This window comes from Neovison vison, chromosome X (assembly GCF_020171115.1).
Source record: "Neovison vison isolate M4711 chromosome X, ASM_NN_V1, whole genome shotgun sequence".
NCBI lineage: Eukaryota > Metazoa > Chordata > Mammalia > Carnivora > Mustelidae > Neogale > Neogale vison.
The window spans coordinates 99,014,789-99,032,799 of record NC_058105.1 but is presented as its reverse complement, the minus strand read 5'-3'; the positions used below and the strand labels follow the sequence as shown (position 1 = coordinate 99,032,799).

Below are 18,011 nucleotides of genomic sequence, written 5' to 3'. Positions count from 1 at the left end.
TATGTAGATTGCTTTGGGTAATATAGACACTTAATTATATTTATTCTTCCAGTCCAGGAGCATGGTATGTTTTCCCATTTCTTTGTGTCTTCCTCAGTCTCTTTCATAAGTGTTCCATAGATTTCAGCATACAGATCTTTGGTTAGGTTTATTCCTAGGTATCTTAGGTTTTTGGTGGAACTGTAAATGGGATCAATGCCTTGATTTCTCTTTCTGCTATTTCATTATTGGTGTATAGAAATACAACAGATTTCTGTACACTGATTTTATATCCTGGAACTTTGCTGAATTCATCACTTCTAGCAATTTTTGGCAGTTTATTGCGTTTTCTACAGAGTATCCTGTCTTCTGTGAAGAGTGAAAGTTTGACTTCTTGCCAGTTTGGATGCTTTTTATTTCTTTTTGTTGTCTGATTGCTGTGGCTAGGACTTCTGTTACTGTGTTGAACAACAGTGGTTAAAGTGGGCATCCCTGTTGTGTTACTGACCTTAGTGGATAAGCTCTCAGGTTTTCCTCACTGAGGGTATTAGCTGTGGGTCTTTCATATATGACCTTTATGATCCTGAGGTATGTTCTTCTATCCTAGTTTCTTGAGGGTTTTTTTTTTATCAAGAAAAGATGCTGTATTTTGTCTTGCTTTTTCTCCATCCATTGAGAGATGCAGAACCATCATATGGTTCTTATCCTTTCTTTTATTAATGTGATGTATCACGTTGATTGATTTGCAGATACTCAACCACCTTTGCATCCTAGTGGGGATAGAGCCCACTGGATCATGTTGAATAATTCTTTTAATGTACTGTTAGGTCCTATTGGCTGATATCTTTTTGAGAATTTTGACATGCATGTTCATCAGGGATATTGGTCTGGAATTCTCCTTTTTTTGTGGGGTCTTTGGTTTTGGAATCAGGGTAATGCTTGCCTCGTGGAATGAGTTTGGAAGTTTTCCTGCCGTTTCTGTTGTTTTGGAATTGCTTCAGAAGAACAGGTATTCATTCTTCTTTAAATGTTTGGTAGAATTTCCCTGGGAAGCCACCTGGCCCTGGACTCTATTTTTTTGGGAGATTTTTGATTACTGACTCAATTTCTTTGCTGGTTATGGGTCTGTTCAGATTTTGTATTTCTTCCTGTCTCAGTTTTGGTAGTTTTTATGTTTCTAGGAATTTATCCATTTCTCCCAAATTGCCTAATTTATTGACATGTAATTGCCCATAATATTATCTTATACTTGTTTGTATTTCTTCGGTGTTGATTCCGATCTCTCCTTTCTCTTTCATGATTTTATTTTGGTTCTTTCTCTTTTCTTTTTGATAAATCTGGGTAAAGGTTTATTAATCTTGTTAATTGTTTCAAAGAACCACCTCCTAGTTTTATTGATCTGTTCTACTGTGTTTTTTAAAAAATCTCTGTATCATTGATTTCTGCTTTAATCTTTTTTTTTTAAGATTTTATTTTTATTTATTTGACAGACAGAGATCACAAGTAGGCAAAGAGGCAGGCAGAGAGAGAGAGAGAGAGAGAGAGAGGAAAGCAGGCTCTCCGCTCAGCAGAGAGCCCGATGTGGGACTTGATCCCAGGACCCTGGGATCATGACCTGAGCCGAAGGCAGCGGCTTAACCCACTGAGCCACCCAGGCACCCCAATTTCTGCTTTAATCTTTAGTATTTTCCTTCTCCTGCTGGTTTTAGGCTTTATTTGCTGTTTTTTTCCAGTTCCTTTAGGTTTAAGTTTAGGTTGTGTGTTGGAGACTCTTCTTGCTTCCTGAGAAAGACCTCTATTGCTATATACTTCCACTTATGTCCACCTTTGCTGCATCCTAAAGGTTTTGGATTATCATGTTTTCATTTTTGTTTGCTTCCATATACTTATTTATTTATTCTTTAATTTCCTGGTTAACCCACTAATTCTTTAGTAGGATGTTCTTTAACCTCCATGTATTTGTGGTCTTTCCAAGCTTTCTTCTTGTGTTTGACTTCAAGTTTCATAGCACTGTGGTCTGAAAATATGCCTGGTATGATCTCAATATTTTTTTTTGCTGCTTGAAGCCCTATTTGTGACCCAGTATGTGGTCTATTCTGGAGAATGTTCCATGTGCACTCAAAAAGAATGTGTACCCTGCTCTTTTAGGATGAAATGCTCTGAATGTATCTATGAAGTTCATCTGGTCCAGAGTGTCATTCAAAGCTATTATTTCCTTGTTGGTCTGTTTAGATTATTTGTCCATTGCTATGAGTAGAGTGTAGAAATCTACTACTATTATTATTAATATTAATGAGTTTAAGTTTGCTAATAATTGGATGATATAATTGGCTGCTCCCAAGGTGGGGGCATAAATATTTATAATTGTTAGATCTTCTTTTTGGATAGACCCCTTTATTACGATATAATATTCTTTGTCTTTATTACAGTCTTTAGTTTAAAATCCAGTTTGTCTGATATAAGGATTGCTACTCCAGCTTTCTTTTGATGTCCATTATCATGATAAATATTTCTCTACCCTCCTCACTTGCAGTCCAGAGGTGTGTTTGGTTCTAGAATGAGTCTATTGTAAGTAGCATATTTAATCTATTCTAATACCCTGTGTCTTTTGATTGGAACATTGAAGTCCATTTACATTCAGAATAATTATTAATAGTTTTGAATTTAATGCCTTTGTATTGCTTGTAAAGATACTTTCTGTAGATTATGTCTGTTCCTTTCTAATCGTTTCTTTTGGTCTCTCTTTCCCACTTCAAGGGTCCCCTTTAATATCTCTTGCAGAGCTGGCTTAATGTTCACCAATTCCTTTAGTTTTTGGTTATCTTAAAAACTACTCTTTATCTCTCCTTCTATTCTGAATGACAGCCTTGCTGGATATAGTATTCTTATCCAGATACTTTTCCCATTCAGCATGTTGAATACATCATGCCACTTTCTTTTGGCTGGCCATGTTTCTGTGGACTGGTCTGCTGCTAACCTTATGTGTCTACCCTTGTAGGTTAAGGATCTTTTATCCCTAGCAGATTTCAGAATTCTCTTTTTATCTTTGTATTTGCAAGTTTCACTGTGCTGTGTCTTGGTATTAACCTGTTTTTGTTGATTTTGAGGGGAGTTCTCTCTGCCTTTTGCACTGAAATGCCTGTTTCCTTCCCCAGATTAGGGAAATTCTCAGCTAAAAATCTGTTCAGATAAATCTTCTGGCCCTTTTTCCCACTCCTCTTTTTCTGGGACTTCTGTGATATAGATATTATTGTGCTTTGTGGAATCACTGAGTTCCATGTTTGTATTTGTAATCTAATAGTTTTCTTTCCAGGTACATAATTTTATCTTCTGTATCACCTATTCATTCCTCCTCGTCCATTCTCGTGATTTCTTCCAGTTAGTTTTGCATCTCAGTTATAGCATTTTTTATTTCAGCCTAACTAGTTTTTAGGTCTTTAATGTCTGCAGCCAGGGTTTCTCTGGTGTTTTCTATATTTCTTCCAAGCCCAGCTAGTATTCCTTTAATTAATTAGTTAATTAGCTTTTATTTTTCAGAAGGAGTTCTACGCAACAAAAATATGCACTGTTAGCATTAACTGCTCTCCCCAAATGATAAATTTCTCCAAATAGTATATATTTATAATATTCATCATTGTTAAAATTTATTCAGATTCTTCAGTTATTCTCTTTTGGAGAATATTTTGTTTCAAAGAGTTCTAAATGATGAAAGAGGTAGTAATCTGTTGATAAAAAGTCAAGTGTGTGTGATGGATATTGCAAAAGCTTATGATCCTATTCATTTATTCCCTATGGTGGTCAGATGTTGTCATGGAAAAGTATAGGTCCACCCATGTCTGCTAACCAATGTCAAGTGTGTTTAGATCCATTTTTGATACATAATTTTATCTTCTTGACAATAAGATGCCTGAGTTAATAGTTTTGCCTGAGTTAAAAGTAATGGAATACTCTCTTTGCAGACCACCGTACAGTTACCAGAAACTTCTTTTTGGTTGTAGTCATGGTTTTAACGCATTTGTGAACTTTATCAACATCCAACCATTTTCCAGACCACTTACTTTCATTTTTTTGTCAAAGCTTATGCTCCTTTTCAAAATAGGTCTCTGCTCTTTCAAATATTAAAGTATTAGACCACCTCTAATCATCTCAGTTTATGATCCTCGTCAGTTGGTTTGTTACCTACCAACAGTCTTACCTTTCCTGTTGCAGCCAGGTAGAGAAATTCTAGCAGAAACTTCTAAGTCTGGTTCAAGGGCTCAAACTGCTGTTTTTTTTGTTTTTTAAGATTTTATTTATTTATTTGTCAGAGAGAGATCACAAGTAGGCGGAGAGGCAGGCAAAGAGAGAGAGAGGAAAGTAGGCTCCCTGCCGAGCAGAATACCTGACGCGGGGTTTGATCCCCGGACCCTGAGATCATAACCCAAGCCGAAGGCAGAGACTTTAACCCACTGAACCACCCAGGTGCCCCTAAATTGCTGTTTTGAGGTTAGCTTCCACCATGGCTCTTAATTGATCTTTATTTAAAACAGATTTGGGCTCCCTTGAGGTTCATTTTTCAGACTCACATCTCCAGAATAAAATTTTTCAAACCACCACCGTATAGTCTTTTCACTAACAGAGCCTTCTCCAAAGACAGTATTGATGTTTTTTACTTGATATGGCTGCACAATATCCTAGTTTAAATTCATATAAAAACAGTATTCACAAATATTTCAAAGATCTAGTACTATTCACTTATGTAAAAGGTGATGATTTCTCTGAGTGTTTTACTTGTCCCACCCTGTGGCACAAGATTTACATGCAGCAGTCACCTGTTGGTCACACTCGGTGCATGACTTGACCAACTTCACTTTCTTGGTGTGAGTTGAAGACTTGGTCATCTTTAGCAGCGGTGATGGTGGCAGCAGCAGCAACTTGGGCTCCTTTAAGCCTAGCTAGTATTCTTGTGGCTGTTGTTCTAAATTCTTGTTTAGATACAATGCTTATATCGGTTGGGAACAAATCGCTGGCTGTGATTTCTTCTTGATCTTTGTTTTGGAGAGATTTCTTCCATCTTGTCATTATGTCTAGGTTTCTGTCTTTTGCATTTTGAAAGCTTGTTATATTTCCTGCTCCTTAGTGTGGGACTATATTAAGGGTTCATACACTGTCTAGGGCCTGGTGCTTCAGGAAGTGTTTCCAGTGTGTGCTGTGTGCACTCAGCCATTATATTTTGGCTGCTATTTCCCACAGGTCAGTCCTCTGCTGAGCTCCTCCTTGTTTCCAGTTCGGCTCAGGTCATGATCCCGGTGTCCTGGGATCGAGTCCCGCATCGGGCTCCTTGCTCGGCGGTGAGCCTGCTTCTCCCTCTGCCTCTGCCTGCCTCTCTGTCTGCCTGTGCTCGCTCTCTCTCCGACAAATAAATAAATAAAATCTTAAAAAAAAAATAAAGAAGAAGAACCCTGATCAAAGAAAAGAGTAAAGGAAAAAGAACAAAACAACAAAGAAACAAAAAATTGTAAGCCTAATTCCAAAGAAAAAGAAAGAAAGAAGGAATAAAGAAAAGAAGCCTGATTCAAAAAATGAAAAAAAGTCAACAAGTAAAACAACAATTGAACAAAAAACTATAAGCCTGTTTTGAAAGACCAAAAAAAAAAAAGAAAGTAAAATAAAATTTTAAAAATTTAAAAATAATTAAAAAGGGGCGCCTGGGTGGCTCAGTGGGTTAAAGCCTCTGCCTTCGGCTCAGGTCATGATCCCAGGGTCCTGGGATCGAGCCCCGCATCGGGCTCTCTGCTTGGCAGGGAGCCTGCTTCCTCCTCTCTCTCTCTCTGCCTGCCTCTCTGCCTGCTTGTGATCTCTGTCTGTCAAATAAATAAATAAAATCTTTAAAAAAATAATAATAATTAAAAAAAAGAAAGTCTGGTCCTATTTCCACCAGAACTAAAGCTGAGGCTTTGGCGCGCTCTCTGATCAGTAGACTTGGTACATGCAGAGGACCTGTGTTGGTCTTCTGAGGGAGGGGCTGGCTGCACTGGCTCACAGACAGACCTGCCTTACTATGGGTGCCCTGGCCTGGGCAGGGGCATGGGGTTTGGTGTAAGCAACTTCATTCTCCACTGGAGGGGCTGTGTTTTTCTCTCTGAAGTCGGACCTTGCTGGTAGGAGCTGGGGTGGAAATGGTGTCACCCACCTTCTCAACCTGAGGGGAGGGGAATTTACAGCTGCTGCTGTTCCGGAGGCCCTCACAGAAAAGCGAACAATCTCCCCTCCTTTGTTCCAGGCTTTTTTCAGATCCCTGAACTGAAAGCCATTCTGTGTTTTATCTCTGGCCAGTGGCTGGGATTCAAAATTCCAAATCTTACGTGACCTGGCAAGGTGCAGGCCCGCTGCCCTTCCCTAGAGGAGAGCCTTTCAGCGCTGCGTGCGGCACCATTCTGCCCCATGAAAGCAGTCCCACTGCTGTGCTGGTGCCCGGAGTCTGTGGTGAAGCACAGCAAAAAGTTGTCCCCTGCTGTTTAATGGCTGCTCTATGGCTCCTGGCAGGCCTTTTGTCTTTGGAGAGGCAATATACACTCTTGCAAATGTACTACAGGAAGGGGAGCGCGCTCTCAGTGTGACTCAGGGGATCCCCACACCACAGTGTTTTGCAGGAGCCCTACCGTTCTCTCCTTAACCTCGCTCCACGGAAAGGGCTTCCTCCTCTTGGAGGCACTGCGGCTTTCCTCTTTCTCAGTTCATGTCTGCGAACCTCTTATCTGCCACATTCTCTTCCTCCAGTTGTGCAGATTGTTTGCTTAATCCTTAGATCGATTTCCTAGTTGTTCGAAAGGCCATGATGTTGATCCAGCTCTGTTCGGGGGATGAGGCGAGCGTAGAGTCCGCCTACTACTCTGCCACCATAACTCTTTGGGTGGTATCTTCTCCCATCCAAGTACTAACCAGGCCCGACCCTGCTTAGTTTCCGAGATCAGACGAGATCGGGCGCGTTCAGGGTGGTATGGCCGTAGAATGGGTGGTATCTTCTAATTGACCAAATTTTTTGGCAAATGAGATAAAATCTACTTGTGAGCATATTCTACATAGACTTCTCAGTATTATCTTACCTTGTCGCCCAGTACAAGAAGTACAAATACTATGTTTGTGGAATGCTCTTGGTAATTTGACTAGGCTGGGATTAGAGAGCTGTGTTCTGCTATACATTACCTTAGAGCTGCTTAATTTTCTGAATTAGCCTGCTTTCTGGTTAAAGAGTGGCTGCTTTCCTTGACCCCCTTTTCCATGTAGATGGTACATAAGAAAATTGTTTCTGAGGAGAATTGTTTTTTCTCTTAAAGTCTTAAACTACATCGTTGTTGATTGGTTGGTTTGTTTTCAAGAAAACTGCCCCAAATCCAGGGATATCTTAGACTGTATTAAGGAATCTATTGCATTTAAAAACAAGGAAGCAGATAGTCGGGACCAGTTTTACACTTGTCAGACCACTCATAGAATACTGCACTCAGTGTAGAACACTATTTTATGAAATAAAGATGGTGCAAACTCTGTCTATTTTATATGGCCAACAGATGAAGAATCCAAGCAGGTCTGCTAAGTATCAAAAGAGAAGCTTCAGTGGAAATCAGTTACTGTCTTCATGTATTAGGTGGTCTGTTTATCGAAGGGAATTATATGTCATTTCAGAAGGCATAAATAAGACCAACGGCTAGAAAGTTGTTAATTCAGTGAAATGTCCTTTGATAAAGGGCTCTGTAATCAAACAAATATGACAAATGTATGTATCATATTTCTGTTCTAGAATTTTGCAGATACAGGTTAAATACATGTTAGGGTCTCTAAAAAGTCATGCAGTGAAACATCTTGCTAAATTTAATGCCAACATTCCATTGTAGTTAGACCAGCAGCACCAGCATTACCTGGAAATGTATTAGAATTGTATCTTTCGGGGCGCCTGGGCGGCTCAGTGAGTTAAAGCCTCTGCCTTCAGCTTAGGTCATGATCTCAGGGTCCTGGGATCAAGCCCCACATCGGGCTCTCTGCTCAGCGGGGAGCCTGCCTCTCCCACCCCCTGCCTACTTGTGATTTCTGTCTGTCAAATAAATAGATAAAATCTTAAAAAAATAAAAAAAGAAATGTCTCTTTCTTAGCTCTACCCCAGACCTATAGAATGAGAAGCTCTGGGAGCTGGGCCCAGTAACCTCAGTGATAATAAGTCCTCAAGGGGATTCTGATGCTGCAAATGTGAGAAGTATTGCTAGAAAATTTCTGGGTTTTTTCCCAATTCAGCAGCACCCTTTTCATTTCTTTTGTACTACTTGCCACAGTTTTTGTTTTTTACAATTTCTTCTAATGATATTCTTTGACTCAATAGTTCATTTTTATAGATAGCTATCGTTCTGTGGTATAGAAGGAAGGAAACTCTTACGAAAGGCTTACCATAGCTTTCAGCCTAATGTAGGTGCCATCCAGGTGGTTTGGATACTGTGAAGAATCTTAAGTAATGAATCCATATCATCTATGAAGAGAAATACTCATTTCTCTGAGGTAAACCTTAATTAAGTTCATTGGTACTGTTGACATTTTTAAAGGGGTACTTACTCTTTTTCATTTACCTTAAAATGTTTTTTGTGAAATGTAGACTTTAACATCTTAAAATAATCTGTAATGTGCCATTTCTTATGTTAAAAATCAATAAGATTAGAGACTTTTCTGATTTCCTTGCATTAGCAGAGATCAAATTCTTGTAGCATGGTATTTATCTATACAAAGAAGTATGAATGGCACTTTGAGAACAATGAAATTACAGTTTAAAATGATTATGTAAAATTAAAAATAATTCCCCATAACTGTACCTATAACTAGTGCCTTATTTATTTCAGGGGGTATCATAAATGTGTATTTTGAGTGTTTATGTGAAATGCTTCTATAAGTCATATGGAAGAATTTTCTTTTTCTATAGGACAGTGAAATTGGGTTGATTTATTAAAATATCACAATATATTTAACTTAAATGTATATAGGACAAAAGTATTAGTGTTCCTTGGAATGAATTATGGTCAAATTCATCTAAATTTCTTGATATTGTTTCGTCAGCTTTTCTTTTCATACAAATAAGGGTTCCCTGGCTTTGTATTACTAGGGCAGTTGGAACTTTATTTTTATTTAGGTGGACAGAGACTGGTAGTCTGGAGATTGGATTTTGATTTGGTTGCTGGTGTCCAACAGCACAATGCCTGGATGCATCCACTTACAACACCGGGTATAAGTGGTGCACTATTACTATATTTAGACACCGATGGTTAGGGGCGCCTGGGTGGCTCAGTGGGTTAAAGCCTCTGCCTTCGACTCAGGTCATGATCTCAGGGTCCTGGGATAGAGCCCCACATCGGGCTCTCTGCTTAGCAGGGAGCCTGCTTCCCCTGCCCTCTCTGCCTGCCTCTCTGCCTACTTGTGATCTCTGTCTATAAAATAAATAAATAAAATATTAAAAAATAAATAAACACCAGTGGTTGGTAGGAATGTGCTAAAGTCTGAATCTAACCACGAATTGTGTCCCTGCACCTGTCCCCGCCCAGGGCAACTGCTACTGTGAAAGGACATGCTCACAGGAGGAGGAGGGCAGCACAGGTGGTGGTTTGGAGTTAATATCACGTCGTTGCTGACTCAGGGGAAGAGGTTGAGGATGTTGGCCGTGGTTTCTAAAGAGCACCTAGCAGTTGTCACCTTGTGCATTAAGTTTCTGCATGTTTCTCAAATTATAATTTTATGCTTATGATTTTATCTCTTCTTAGTTTTCCTCACAGGAGAAAAAGCCAATGCAGTATTGAAACGCTACCCAAGAGCGAATGGACTTTTTGAAGAAATAAGACAGGGCAACATTGATCGTGAATGCAAGGAAGAAATCTGCACATTTGAAGAAGCAAGAGAAGCTTTTGAAAATACGGAGAAAACCGTAAGTATCTTGGCAGTTTTTAAGAAACGTTCACAGCTTTGCCTACCTTTTGGATGTAGGTTTGCCATCCGCGTTCCTGAGTCGTGGGCACTGCTGTCAGTTACAGATCCATCCCAAATCACATGTGTGAAGAACTCTGGAAGGGCATCGAAGTAAGGATACTCTGTGGATGGGAGGCGGGTTCACTTCCCCGTGTGCTGATCTGTCTTTGAGGGTCCCTGTTTCCCCAGGACTCTGCTGAGCCGAGACTGATCATCCTAGCAAGGGGGGAGGGCTTGTGTCACATGAGGCTGTGATGGGGAAAGTCACCGTATCATCACCTTACTCTGCCACATCAGTGAGAAGATGTGGAGGAACCTAACACATAATGACACTGTCTTAAAATCTCTCACTTCTTGGGGTGTCGGGGTGGTTCAGGTGGTTAAGTGTCCAGCTCTTGGATTTCAGCTCAGGTCATGATCTCAGGGTCTTGGGATTGAGCCCACATCAGGCTCCACACTCAGCAGGGAGTCTGCTTAAGGATTCTATCTCCCCCACTGCCCCTCCTCCACGCTCTGTCTCTCTAAAATAAATAAATCTTTAAAAAATATCTTTTACTTCATGTACAAAAGAGAACATATCCATATTCAAACTCCCTACCCCACTCTGAAGAATACTCCTTACTTCTTTTTACTCTAGACGGCATGTTATTCAAGGAGAGCAGAAATGGGAAAGCAAAAGGCAGTGGTATAAATTCTGTGGCACTGGTTTGCAGTTGAAAATGGCATTACCGGGGGTAGCCATTCTATAAAGATCCATTTTTGTGCACTGACCAAGAAAGTAACACTAGGTGCTAAACACGTGATGTCAGATGTGCTTAGCAGGATATCAATTATGTCTCAGAAGCAGCAAATATAGCAGTTTTGAAGAAAAGGGTTTGTTTGCTTTTAAAGATTTATTTATTTATTAGAGAGAGAGAGAGAGACTATGAGTAGGGGGAGGGGCAGAGGGAGAGAGAATCTCAAGCAGACTATCTGCTCACCATGGAGCCCAGCCCAGGGTTTGATCCCACAACTCATGAGATGACAAGTTGGATGCTTAACCCACTGAGCCGCCCAGGTGCCCCAGAGAAAGAGGTTCTGATTTTTTTGTTAGGCAGGAAAGGACCCAGAAGTTACGAGGAAGGAGTTCGAGGAGAGAGGATCAGGGAAGCACCATCATTGGATTACAGTGTGCAAAGCAGAAGCAAAGTCAGTGTATAAATTGATAAGCTGTGAGCATCACTTTCTATATTTGTACTCATTTTTTATTGACGTATAATTGACATACTCTATTAGTTTCACGTATACACCATAGCAACTGGACAGTTGCATACATTACTTAATGGTCACCACCACAGTAGGCATCTTCTGTCACCATGCAGTGTTGTCACAGTATTACTGGCTGTATTCCCTCTGCTGTACTTTTTATCACTGTGACTTAGTTTATATCTGGAAGTTTGTGCCTCTTAATCCTTTTTATCTATTTTGCTCATCCCCCATCTGCCTCCCCTCTGGCAACCACCAGTTTGTTGTCCGTATTTAGGATCTGTTTGCCTGTTTTTCAGGTTCCACATATAAGTGAAATCATATAGTGTTTATCTTTCTCTGCCTCATTTATTTCACTTAGTTCAATACCATCTAGGCCTGTTCATGTTGTTGCAAATGACAAGATCACATTCTGGCTTATGGCTGAGTAGTGTTCCACGGTGTGTGTGTATACCACTTCTTTGTTTTTTTTTTATTTTTATTGTATTATGTTAGTCACCATAAACTACATCATTACTTATCTGTTTGTTTATCCTTGAATACTTAGGTTGCTTCTGTATCTTGGCTACTGTAAATAATGTTATAGTAAACATTGGCATGCATATATCTTTTTGTATTAGGGTTTTTGTGTTCTTTGGGTAAACACCCAGTAGTGGAATTACTGGGTCATATAATATTTCTTGCTTAATTTTTTTTTAAAGATTTTATGTGAGAGAGACAGTACGAGTCGGGGAAGGAGGTGGAGACCGAGGACGAGGGAGAAGCAGACTTCCCACAGAGCAGGAAGCCTGACATGGGGCTCCAACCTAGGACCCTAAGTTCATGACCTGAGCCAAAGGTAGATGCTTAATTGACTGAACCACCTAGGCACCCTCTGTTGTTTTTTTTTTTTTTGGGTTTTTTTTTTTTTTTTGCACCCTCTGTTTTTAATTTTTTGAGGAGCCTCTATACTGGTTTCCACAGTGGTTGCACCAGTTTACATTTCCACCAACAGTGCATGAGGCTTTCTTCTCTCCACATCCTTTGAAAACATTATTTCTTGTCTCGTGGATACTAGCCGATCTGACAGCTATGTGGTGATGTCTCGTTGTGGTTACGATTTGCATTTCCCTTATGATGAGTGATGTTGGGCATCTTTTCATGTCTCTATTGGCCATCTAGGTGTCTTTTTTTGGCAAAATGCTTTTTCAGGTTCTCAGCCCATTTTTGAAATTTGATTATGTGTTTGTTTAAAGTGGTTTTTATTTTTTTATTTATTTTAAATCAAATGTACTTATTTCTTTAGTGACAGAGAGCATGAGTTAGGGGAGGGGCAGAGGGAGGAGAGAAGACTGGACTGAGCAAGAAACCTGACTCAGGGCTCAGTCTCACGACCCTGAGATCATGATCTTAGCCAAAATCAAAGTTGGATGTTTAACCAACTGAGCCCCCCAGGTACCCCTAAAGTATTTTTAAAATTTTAAATCCCACAGTTACAAATGAAAAAAACAATCATCTACAGTCCTGTCATGCAATCACAAAGCATTGTTGGCCTTTTAGTTTCTTTCCAGCTATTTTGCCATGCACCTACTTAGTTCTCATTTGTTTTATTTTACACGTTTTTATTTTTCTTCTTATGAAATTAATATATGGTCATTATAGAGAAATTTAAACTGTAGTAAAACATGAATAAAATCATTTCAATTTTTAGCACTGTCAGTTTTCAAATTTTGGCATATATTATTCTAGCCTATTTTTAATATATAGATAATTTTTAAATAACAGTAAGATTGTAGTATCAATAGTGCTTTATAGCATGCAGCCTTTAATAAAATCTGGCTCATGTTTTTCAAACAAGCAAAGCTTAGTTTTTGATATTACCTTTTTTCAAAAAATACAAATTTTAGATATTCTACCATAATTTTCATAAAGCTAATGACTTTTCTTCCTGTTTTATCATTCTTCTATAATGGAAAGGTAAGAACTTTAGTGGGAAGATATTTTGAAATTATGTAAATCTTCTATTCTTTATCAGCTTATTACTCAGTAGTTTTAACATCTTCTATTGATGATTCTTGACCAAATCAATAAAATCATAGTTGCTAAATGGTGATTTCTAACTCCACCATATGTACGTTTATTGGTTGGCATTCCACTATGGGCAGGAACTTTCCCATTATCTAGCTGTCTGTCTATCTGTCTATCTTTTAGTACAGACTCCAAGATTACTTTATATCAATGAACTGTAATCTCTTACTGTCACTGTTTTGATCAGATTGTCTCAAATTTGGCTAATGGAAGTTTCTTTAATTTCAAACTGGCTTCCCTGTCTTTTTGACATTATCATTTTATTTACTTTTTTTTATTTGAGAGCGAGCACATGCATGTGCACACAGTGGGGGGAGAGGGAGAGAGAGAACCTTATGCAGGCTACATGCCCAGCGCAAAGTCTGACTTGCAGCTTGATCTCACAACCCTGAGGTCTTGACCTGAGCTGAAATCGAGTCAGATGCTTAACCCACTGAGCCACTCAGGCATCCCTGCTTATGGCTTTTTTTAAATGCAATTTTTTTTTTTAGGTGGGCTCCACACACAATATGGGGTTTGAAATTTCAACCCTGGGATCAAGAGTTAGATACTCTACTGAATGAGCCACCCAGGTTTCCCTGCAAGTGTTCTTTCCTTTTTTATTGTAGCCATAAATTAAACACATTTTATCGAATGTGGATTTTTGTTCATAGTGGAAAAGCCTTCTACACCATAGTTAGAGAGGAATTCACTCAGTTTCTTCTTATATACTTGAGTTTTTACATTTAGATCTCTGATTCACTGACTAGTTTATTCTTGAGTGTAGTGTGAATTATGGATATGATTTTTTTCACGTGGCTATAGAGTTGTCCAAAGACCATTTCTTAAAAAAAAAAAAAAAAAAAAAAAATCCCGGGGCACCCGGGTGGCTCAGTGGGTTAAAGCCTCTGCCTTCGGCTCAGGGTCCTGGGATCGAGCCCCACATCGGGCTCTCTGCCTGGCGGGGAGCCTGCTTCCTTCTCTCTCTCCGCCTGCCTCTCTGCCTACTTGTGATCTCTGTCAAATAAATGAAATCTTTAAAAAAACAAAACAAAACTTCTAAAAAAAAATCCCTCTTTGTTTCAGTGATTTTTCGTTGCCCTTATGCATCTTAGTGCTTCTCTGTATCTTCCTGCCCACAGAGACAGGATGCTGCATTTCAGCAGTCTTTGAAGCAAAGAGAAGAAACTCCTTCAGCAGTTGCTCAAGCAGTTCTCCGTCCTCTCCAGCATCACCTTTCTTCTCTGTAGCTTCATTCTCATTAGTCTACACACCCTTAAAAAGAACTCCCTTCACCCCTCATCCCGCTCCAACAACTACCTCGTATCTTGAAACTGCTCTGCCTGTACTCAGCTCCCCTGGTGAGGTTTCCCAGTGCCATGGTTTGGAAGGCTAACGATCCAAATTTATATCGTGGAGGGCCACCCTGGACTGCAGAACTGTGTGACTCACTGCTTACTCAGCATCTCCTCCAGGATTTGAATACATTTCTTAAAGTCAGCATAAAAAAATTCATGTTCCTTCCCCCTAAATCTGCTTCTGCCACAGCCCTCCTGGTTTCAGTGAATGGTAACTCTGTCTGTCCATCTCTTTGCTAAGCCCCCAAACCTTGTTGTCATCCCTGATTCTTTGTTTCACAGGCACAGCCCTTCTGCTGATAGTGTTGATTCTAACACGAAAATGTATTCAGAATCTAGCCACCTTTCACTTCTCTCTACCTGTTACCACTTTACATTCCAAGCCACCGTCCCTTATCTGTGTGATTTCTTGGCGCCCTAAAAACAGCAGGCCAGAGTGATCCTTTAAAGTGTCTTCTCTGAAATGGTCCGTCTTCCTCAGTTAACGTCCGAGTGCGCAGCCCCAAGGCACTGTACTGGCAGTCCCCGGCCCTCTCCTCCACACCTTCGCTGTGGCTGCGCATTACATCTCCTCTGACACTCCGCCCCTCCCTCACTTCGCTGTGGCTTTCTTGTGGCTCCTTGGAAATGCACAGCGCTCGTCCTGCCGGTGTACTCAAAGTGCATGACTTTGGCACTTGTGCTTTTCTCTCCCAGATAGGTGTGTCTGAGCTCCCCCACCACTCTCAGATCAAGTTCACTTTCTCAGCAAGAACGCATCCTACCTTAAATTGTAACCTCTTGCCCCTTCTCCGAATTGTTTTTCTTCCGGCACTTCTCACCATCTGACAGTTGATTTTATTTATTGTTGCTCTCTCATGAGAACTATTAGCTCTACGACAGCAGCATTTCTTGTCTGTTTTAGTCATAGCTGTGGTCCTTAGTATATAGAACAGTGCTGGCAATATAATAGGAATTAATTAAATATTTGATGTATGAATGAAGAATGAACGACTGGATTGGCATATTATGAGGTATGTTTATTTCATAGGAAGTAGTGACTTAACACTTACAAATTAACTGATAGATGTGGGCTTAATTTTAAAAGCTTTTTTATTATTATACTGGTATTAGGTTCCTTTCCTTTATGGTTTATAGCTTGCCCTCTGAGTTAGTTTATGCCATGAAAGCCATACCATTCACAATAAGATGTGCCTAAAGTTTTTTGGTTTAATAAATACAGTAGAAGTAGCATTCTGGTCCTTGATCTGCTTCAGAATAGTGTTTGTTACATGTTAAGAAGGATCTGCTCTGTGTTAAGAAGTAATGAACACAGTTTCATCTTTGAAGTTCATGACTGATGAATTCTGGCAGTGCAGAAAATGATTGACTTTTGGGATTTGCATTTTGCACTTAGACTACTTATTAACTATCTTTTTGTTTACTAAAATTTATTTCTCATTTGGGCGCCTGGGTGGCTCAGTGGGTTAAGCCGCTGCCTTCGGCTCAGGTCATGATCTCAGGGTCCTGGGATCGAGTCCCGCATCGGGCTCTCTGCTCGGCAGGGAGCCTGCTTCCTCCTCTCTCTCTCTGCCTGCCTCTCTGCCTACTTGTGATCTCTCTCTGTCAAATAAATAAATAAAATCTTTAAAAAAAAAATGTCATTTGTACATATGTACGAATATGTATTCATACAAATTTTCATCACCCCCAAATCTGAACTGTGTTAATTTAGAAGTATGCTTTCAGTAGGATATGGTGGGATTTTTTTTTGGTAATTTTTTATGTAATTGGAACACAAGTCTAATTATAACATATAGTGGAAGAAAATGTAGTTCATGGTTCTCATTCTCATTCTCACCATGTAGAAATTTGGTCAGATTTAATCAGATTTGTCTGCTGAGTACCTGCTCTAGAAAAGACATGGGACATAAAACAGTGAATAAGCTGACCCTCCATCGTGGCATTTGAGATATGACAGAGACAGCGAACATACACACAGAATCTCACATTCGCGGTACTTACCAGAATTCTATGCCACAGTCCTCTGCCTTGAGAGTACGTGGACCTGATTTGGTGTCTCAACTCTGCCACCTACTGACTCTAGTGCTTTATGCAAACATTTTACCTTTCTAGAAAGGCATTGATTTCTGTGTCTTTTAAAAAGTGGAAATTATACCTACACCATTAGGTTTGAGGCTGTGCACTTAGCTTAGTGCTTGGCACAGAGGATGCTCTCAATAAATAAATTCTGTTCTAGTTTTTAAGGTCCTGCATTACAGTCACTTTATTTCAGAATCATTATTTGATCTCTTCCATTATCTCCTGTTTTCCTCTCTATTGGCCCATCAAAGTACTTTACATGCTAGAATTTTAAATTTTGATCTAACATAAAATATAATTCTTTAAAACAACTATTTGAGGACTTTTCTTCACGTATTAATTCTGGTTTATTTGTGCTTGACTTTTTCAAAAACGGTTGTCCTCAAACTTTATTAGATTGCATAAGACTCAGATTGGCTACTTGTCAGTACTGCATAGTTCCACTTAGCATCCAGATCTGGGTTTCCAATACTATTCCAAGTAAAAGGAACCATGACTGTTTAGGGAAATGGCCAATTCTAGGGCTGGGGCAGGGAGAATACAGGATGAACTAGAGTATACTGTAGTATTAGAAAGTAAGGAAGTGCTAAAAACAACGAATGGGAGCATGTCCCAGGGACATAGGAGCCAGTATGAAGGAAGTCTCGGTAGTCAAAGCTGGAACAATTTGAGTCAAAGAGCAAGTAATACAGTGTAATTATAAATTATAAATTATAATTAGCATATTATCACATTAGCATATAGAACAATGCTATTTATAAATTATAAATTATAATTATAACCCCAAAATTATATATAATTATAACCCAAAGCATACAGTAAATACATATGTGTCCACAATGATATGAATGAATGAAAAAATAAATAGCTGCAAAAAATATACAGTACACAAGGATTCCAAATTATATATGAGATACTCCCCTTTCAAGGAGGCAGAGCTCAATTCTCTGCTTTTCTTGTGTGTGGTTTGGACTTAATGATCTGCTCCCAAATAACAGAGTATGGGAAGTGCTGGGAAATAACTTGACCGTGGAGAAACCTGGCAAACACTACCTTGACCATGTGATCAAGGTTCACACCATCAGTGATAAGTCATCTATAGCATGTGATGAGAAGGAATTCACTTCTGTGGTATTTTCCCCCACATAATCCCAGTGGGATCATGAGAGAATTACCAAAGACTTCCAAATTGAGAGACATTCTACAAAATACCTGGCTCCTCAAAACAAGATCATAAAAAAGAAGACTGAGAAACTGTCGCAGACCAGAGGAAACTAACTAAATGATTAAATGAAATATGGGTCAAAAGGTCTTTAATGGAAAAACTAG

At 39.5% G+C, this 18,011-nt stretch overlaps 1 protein-coding gene across 2 annotated transcripts in view; it reads left to right on the top strand.

The window, feature by feature from the left end:
- PRRG1 (proline rich and Gla domain 1) overlaps window positions 1–18,011 on the top strand; it is a 157,504-nt gene that overhangs the window by 80,952 nt on the left and 58,541 nt on the right. For both annotated transcript variants that reach the window (XM_044234404.1, XM_044234405.1), the window contains exon 3: window positions 9,750–9,910. In XM_044234404.1, the coding sequence (XP_044090339.1) occupies window positions 9,750–9,910 (161 nt within the window). The remainder of the gene's footprint in view (window positions 1–9,749; window positions 9,911–18,011) is intronic.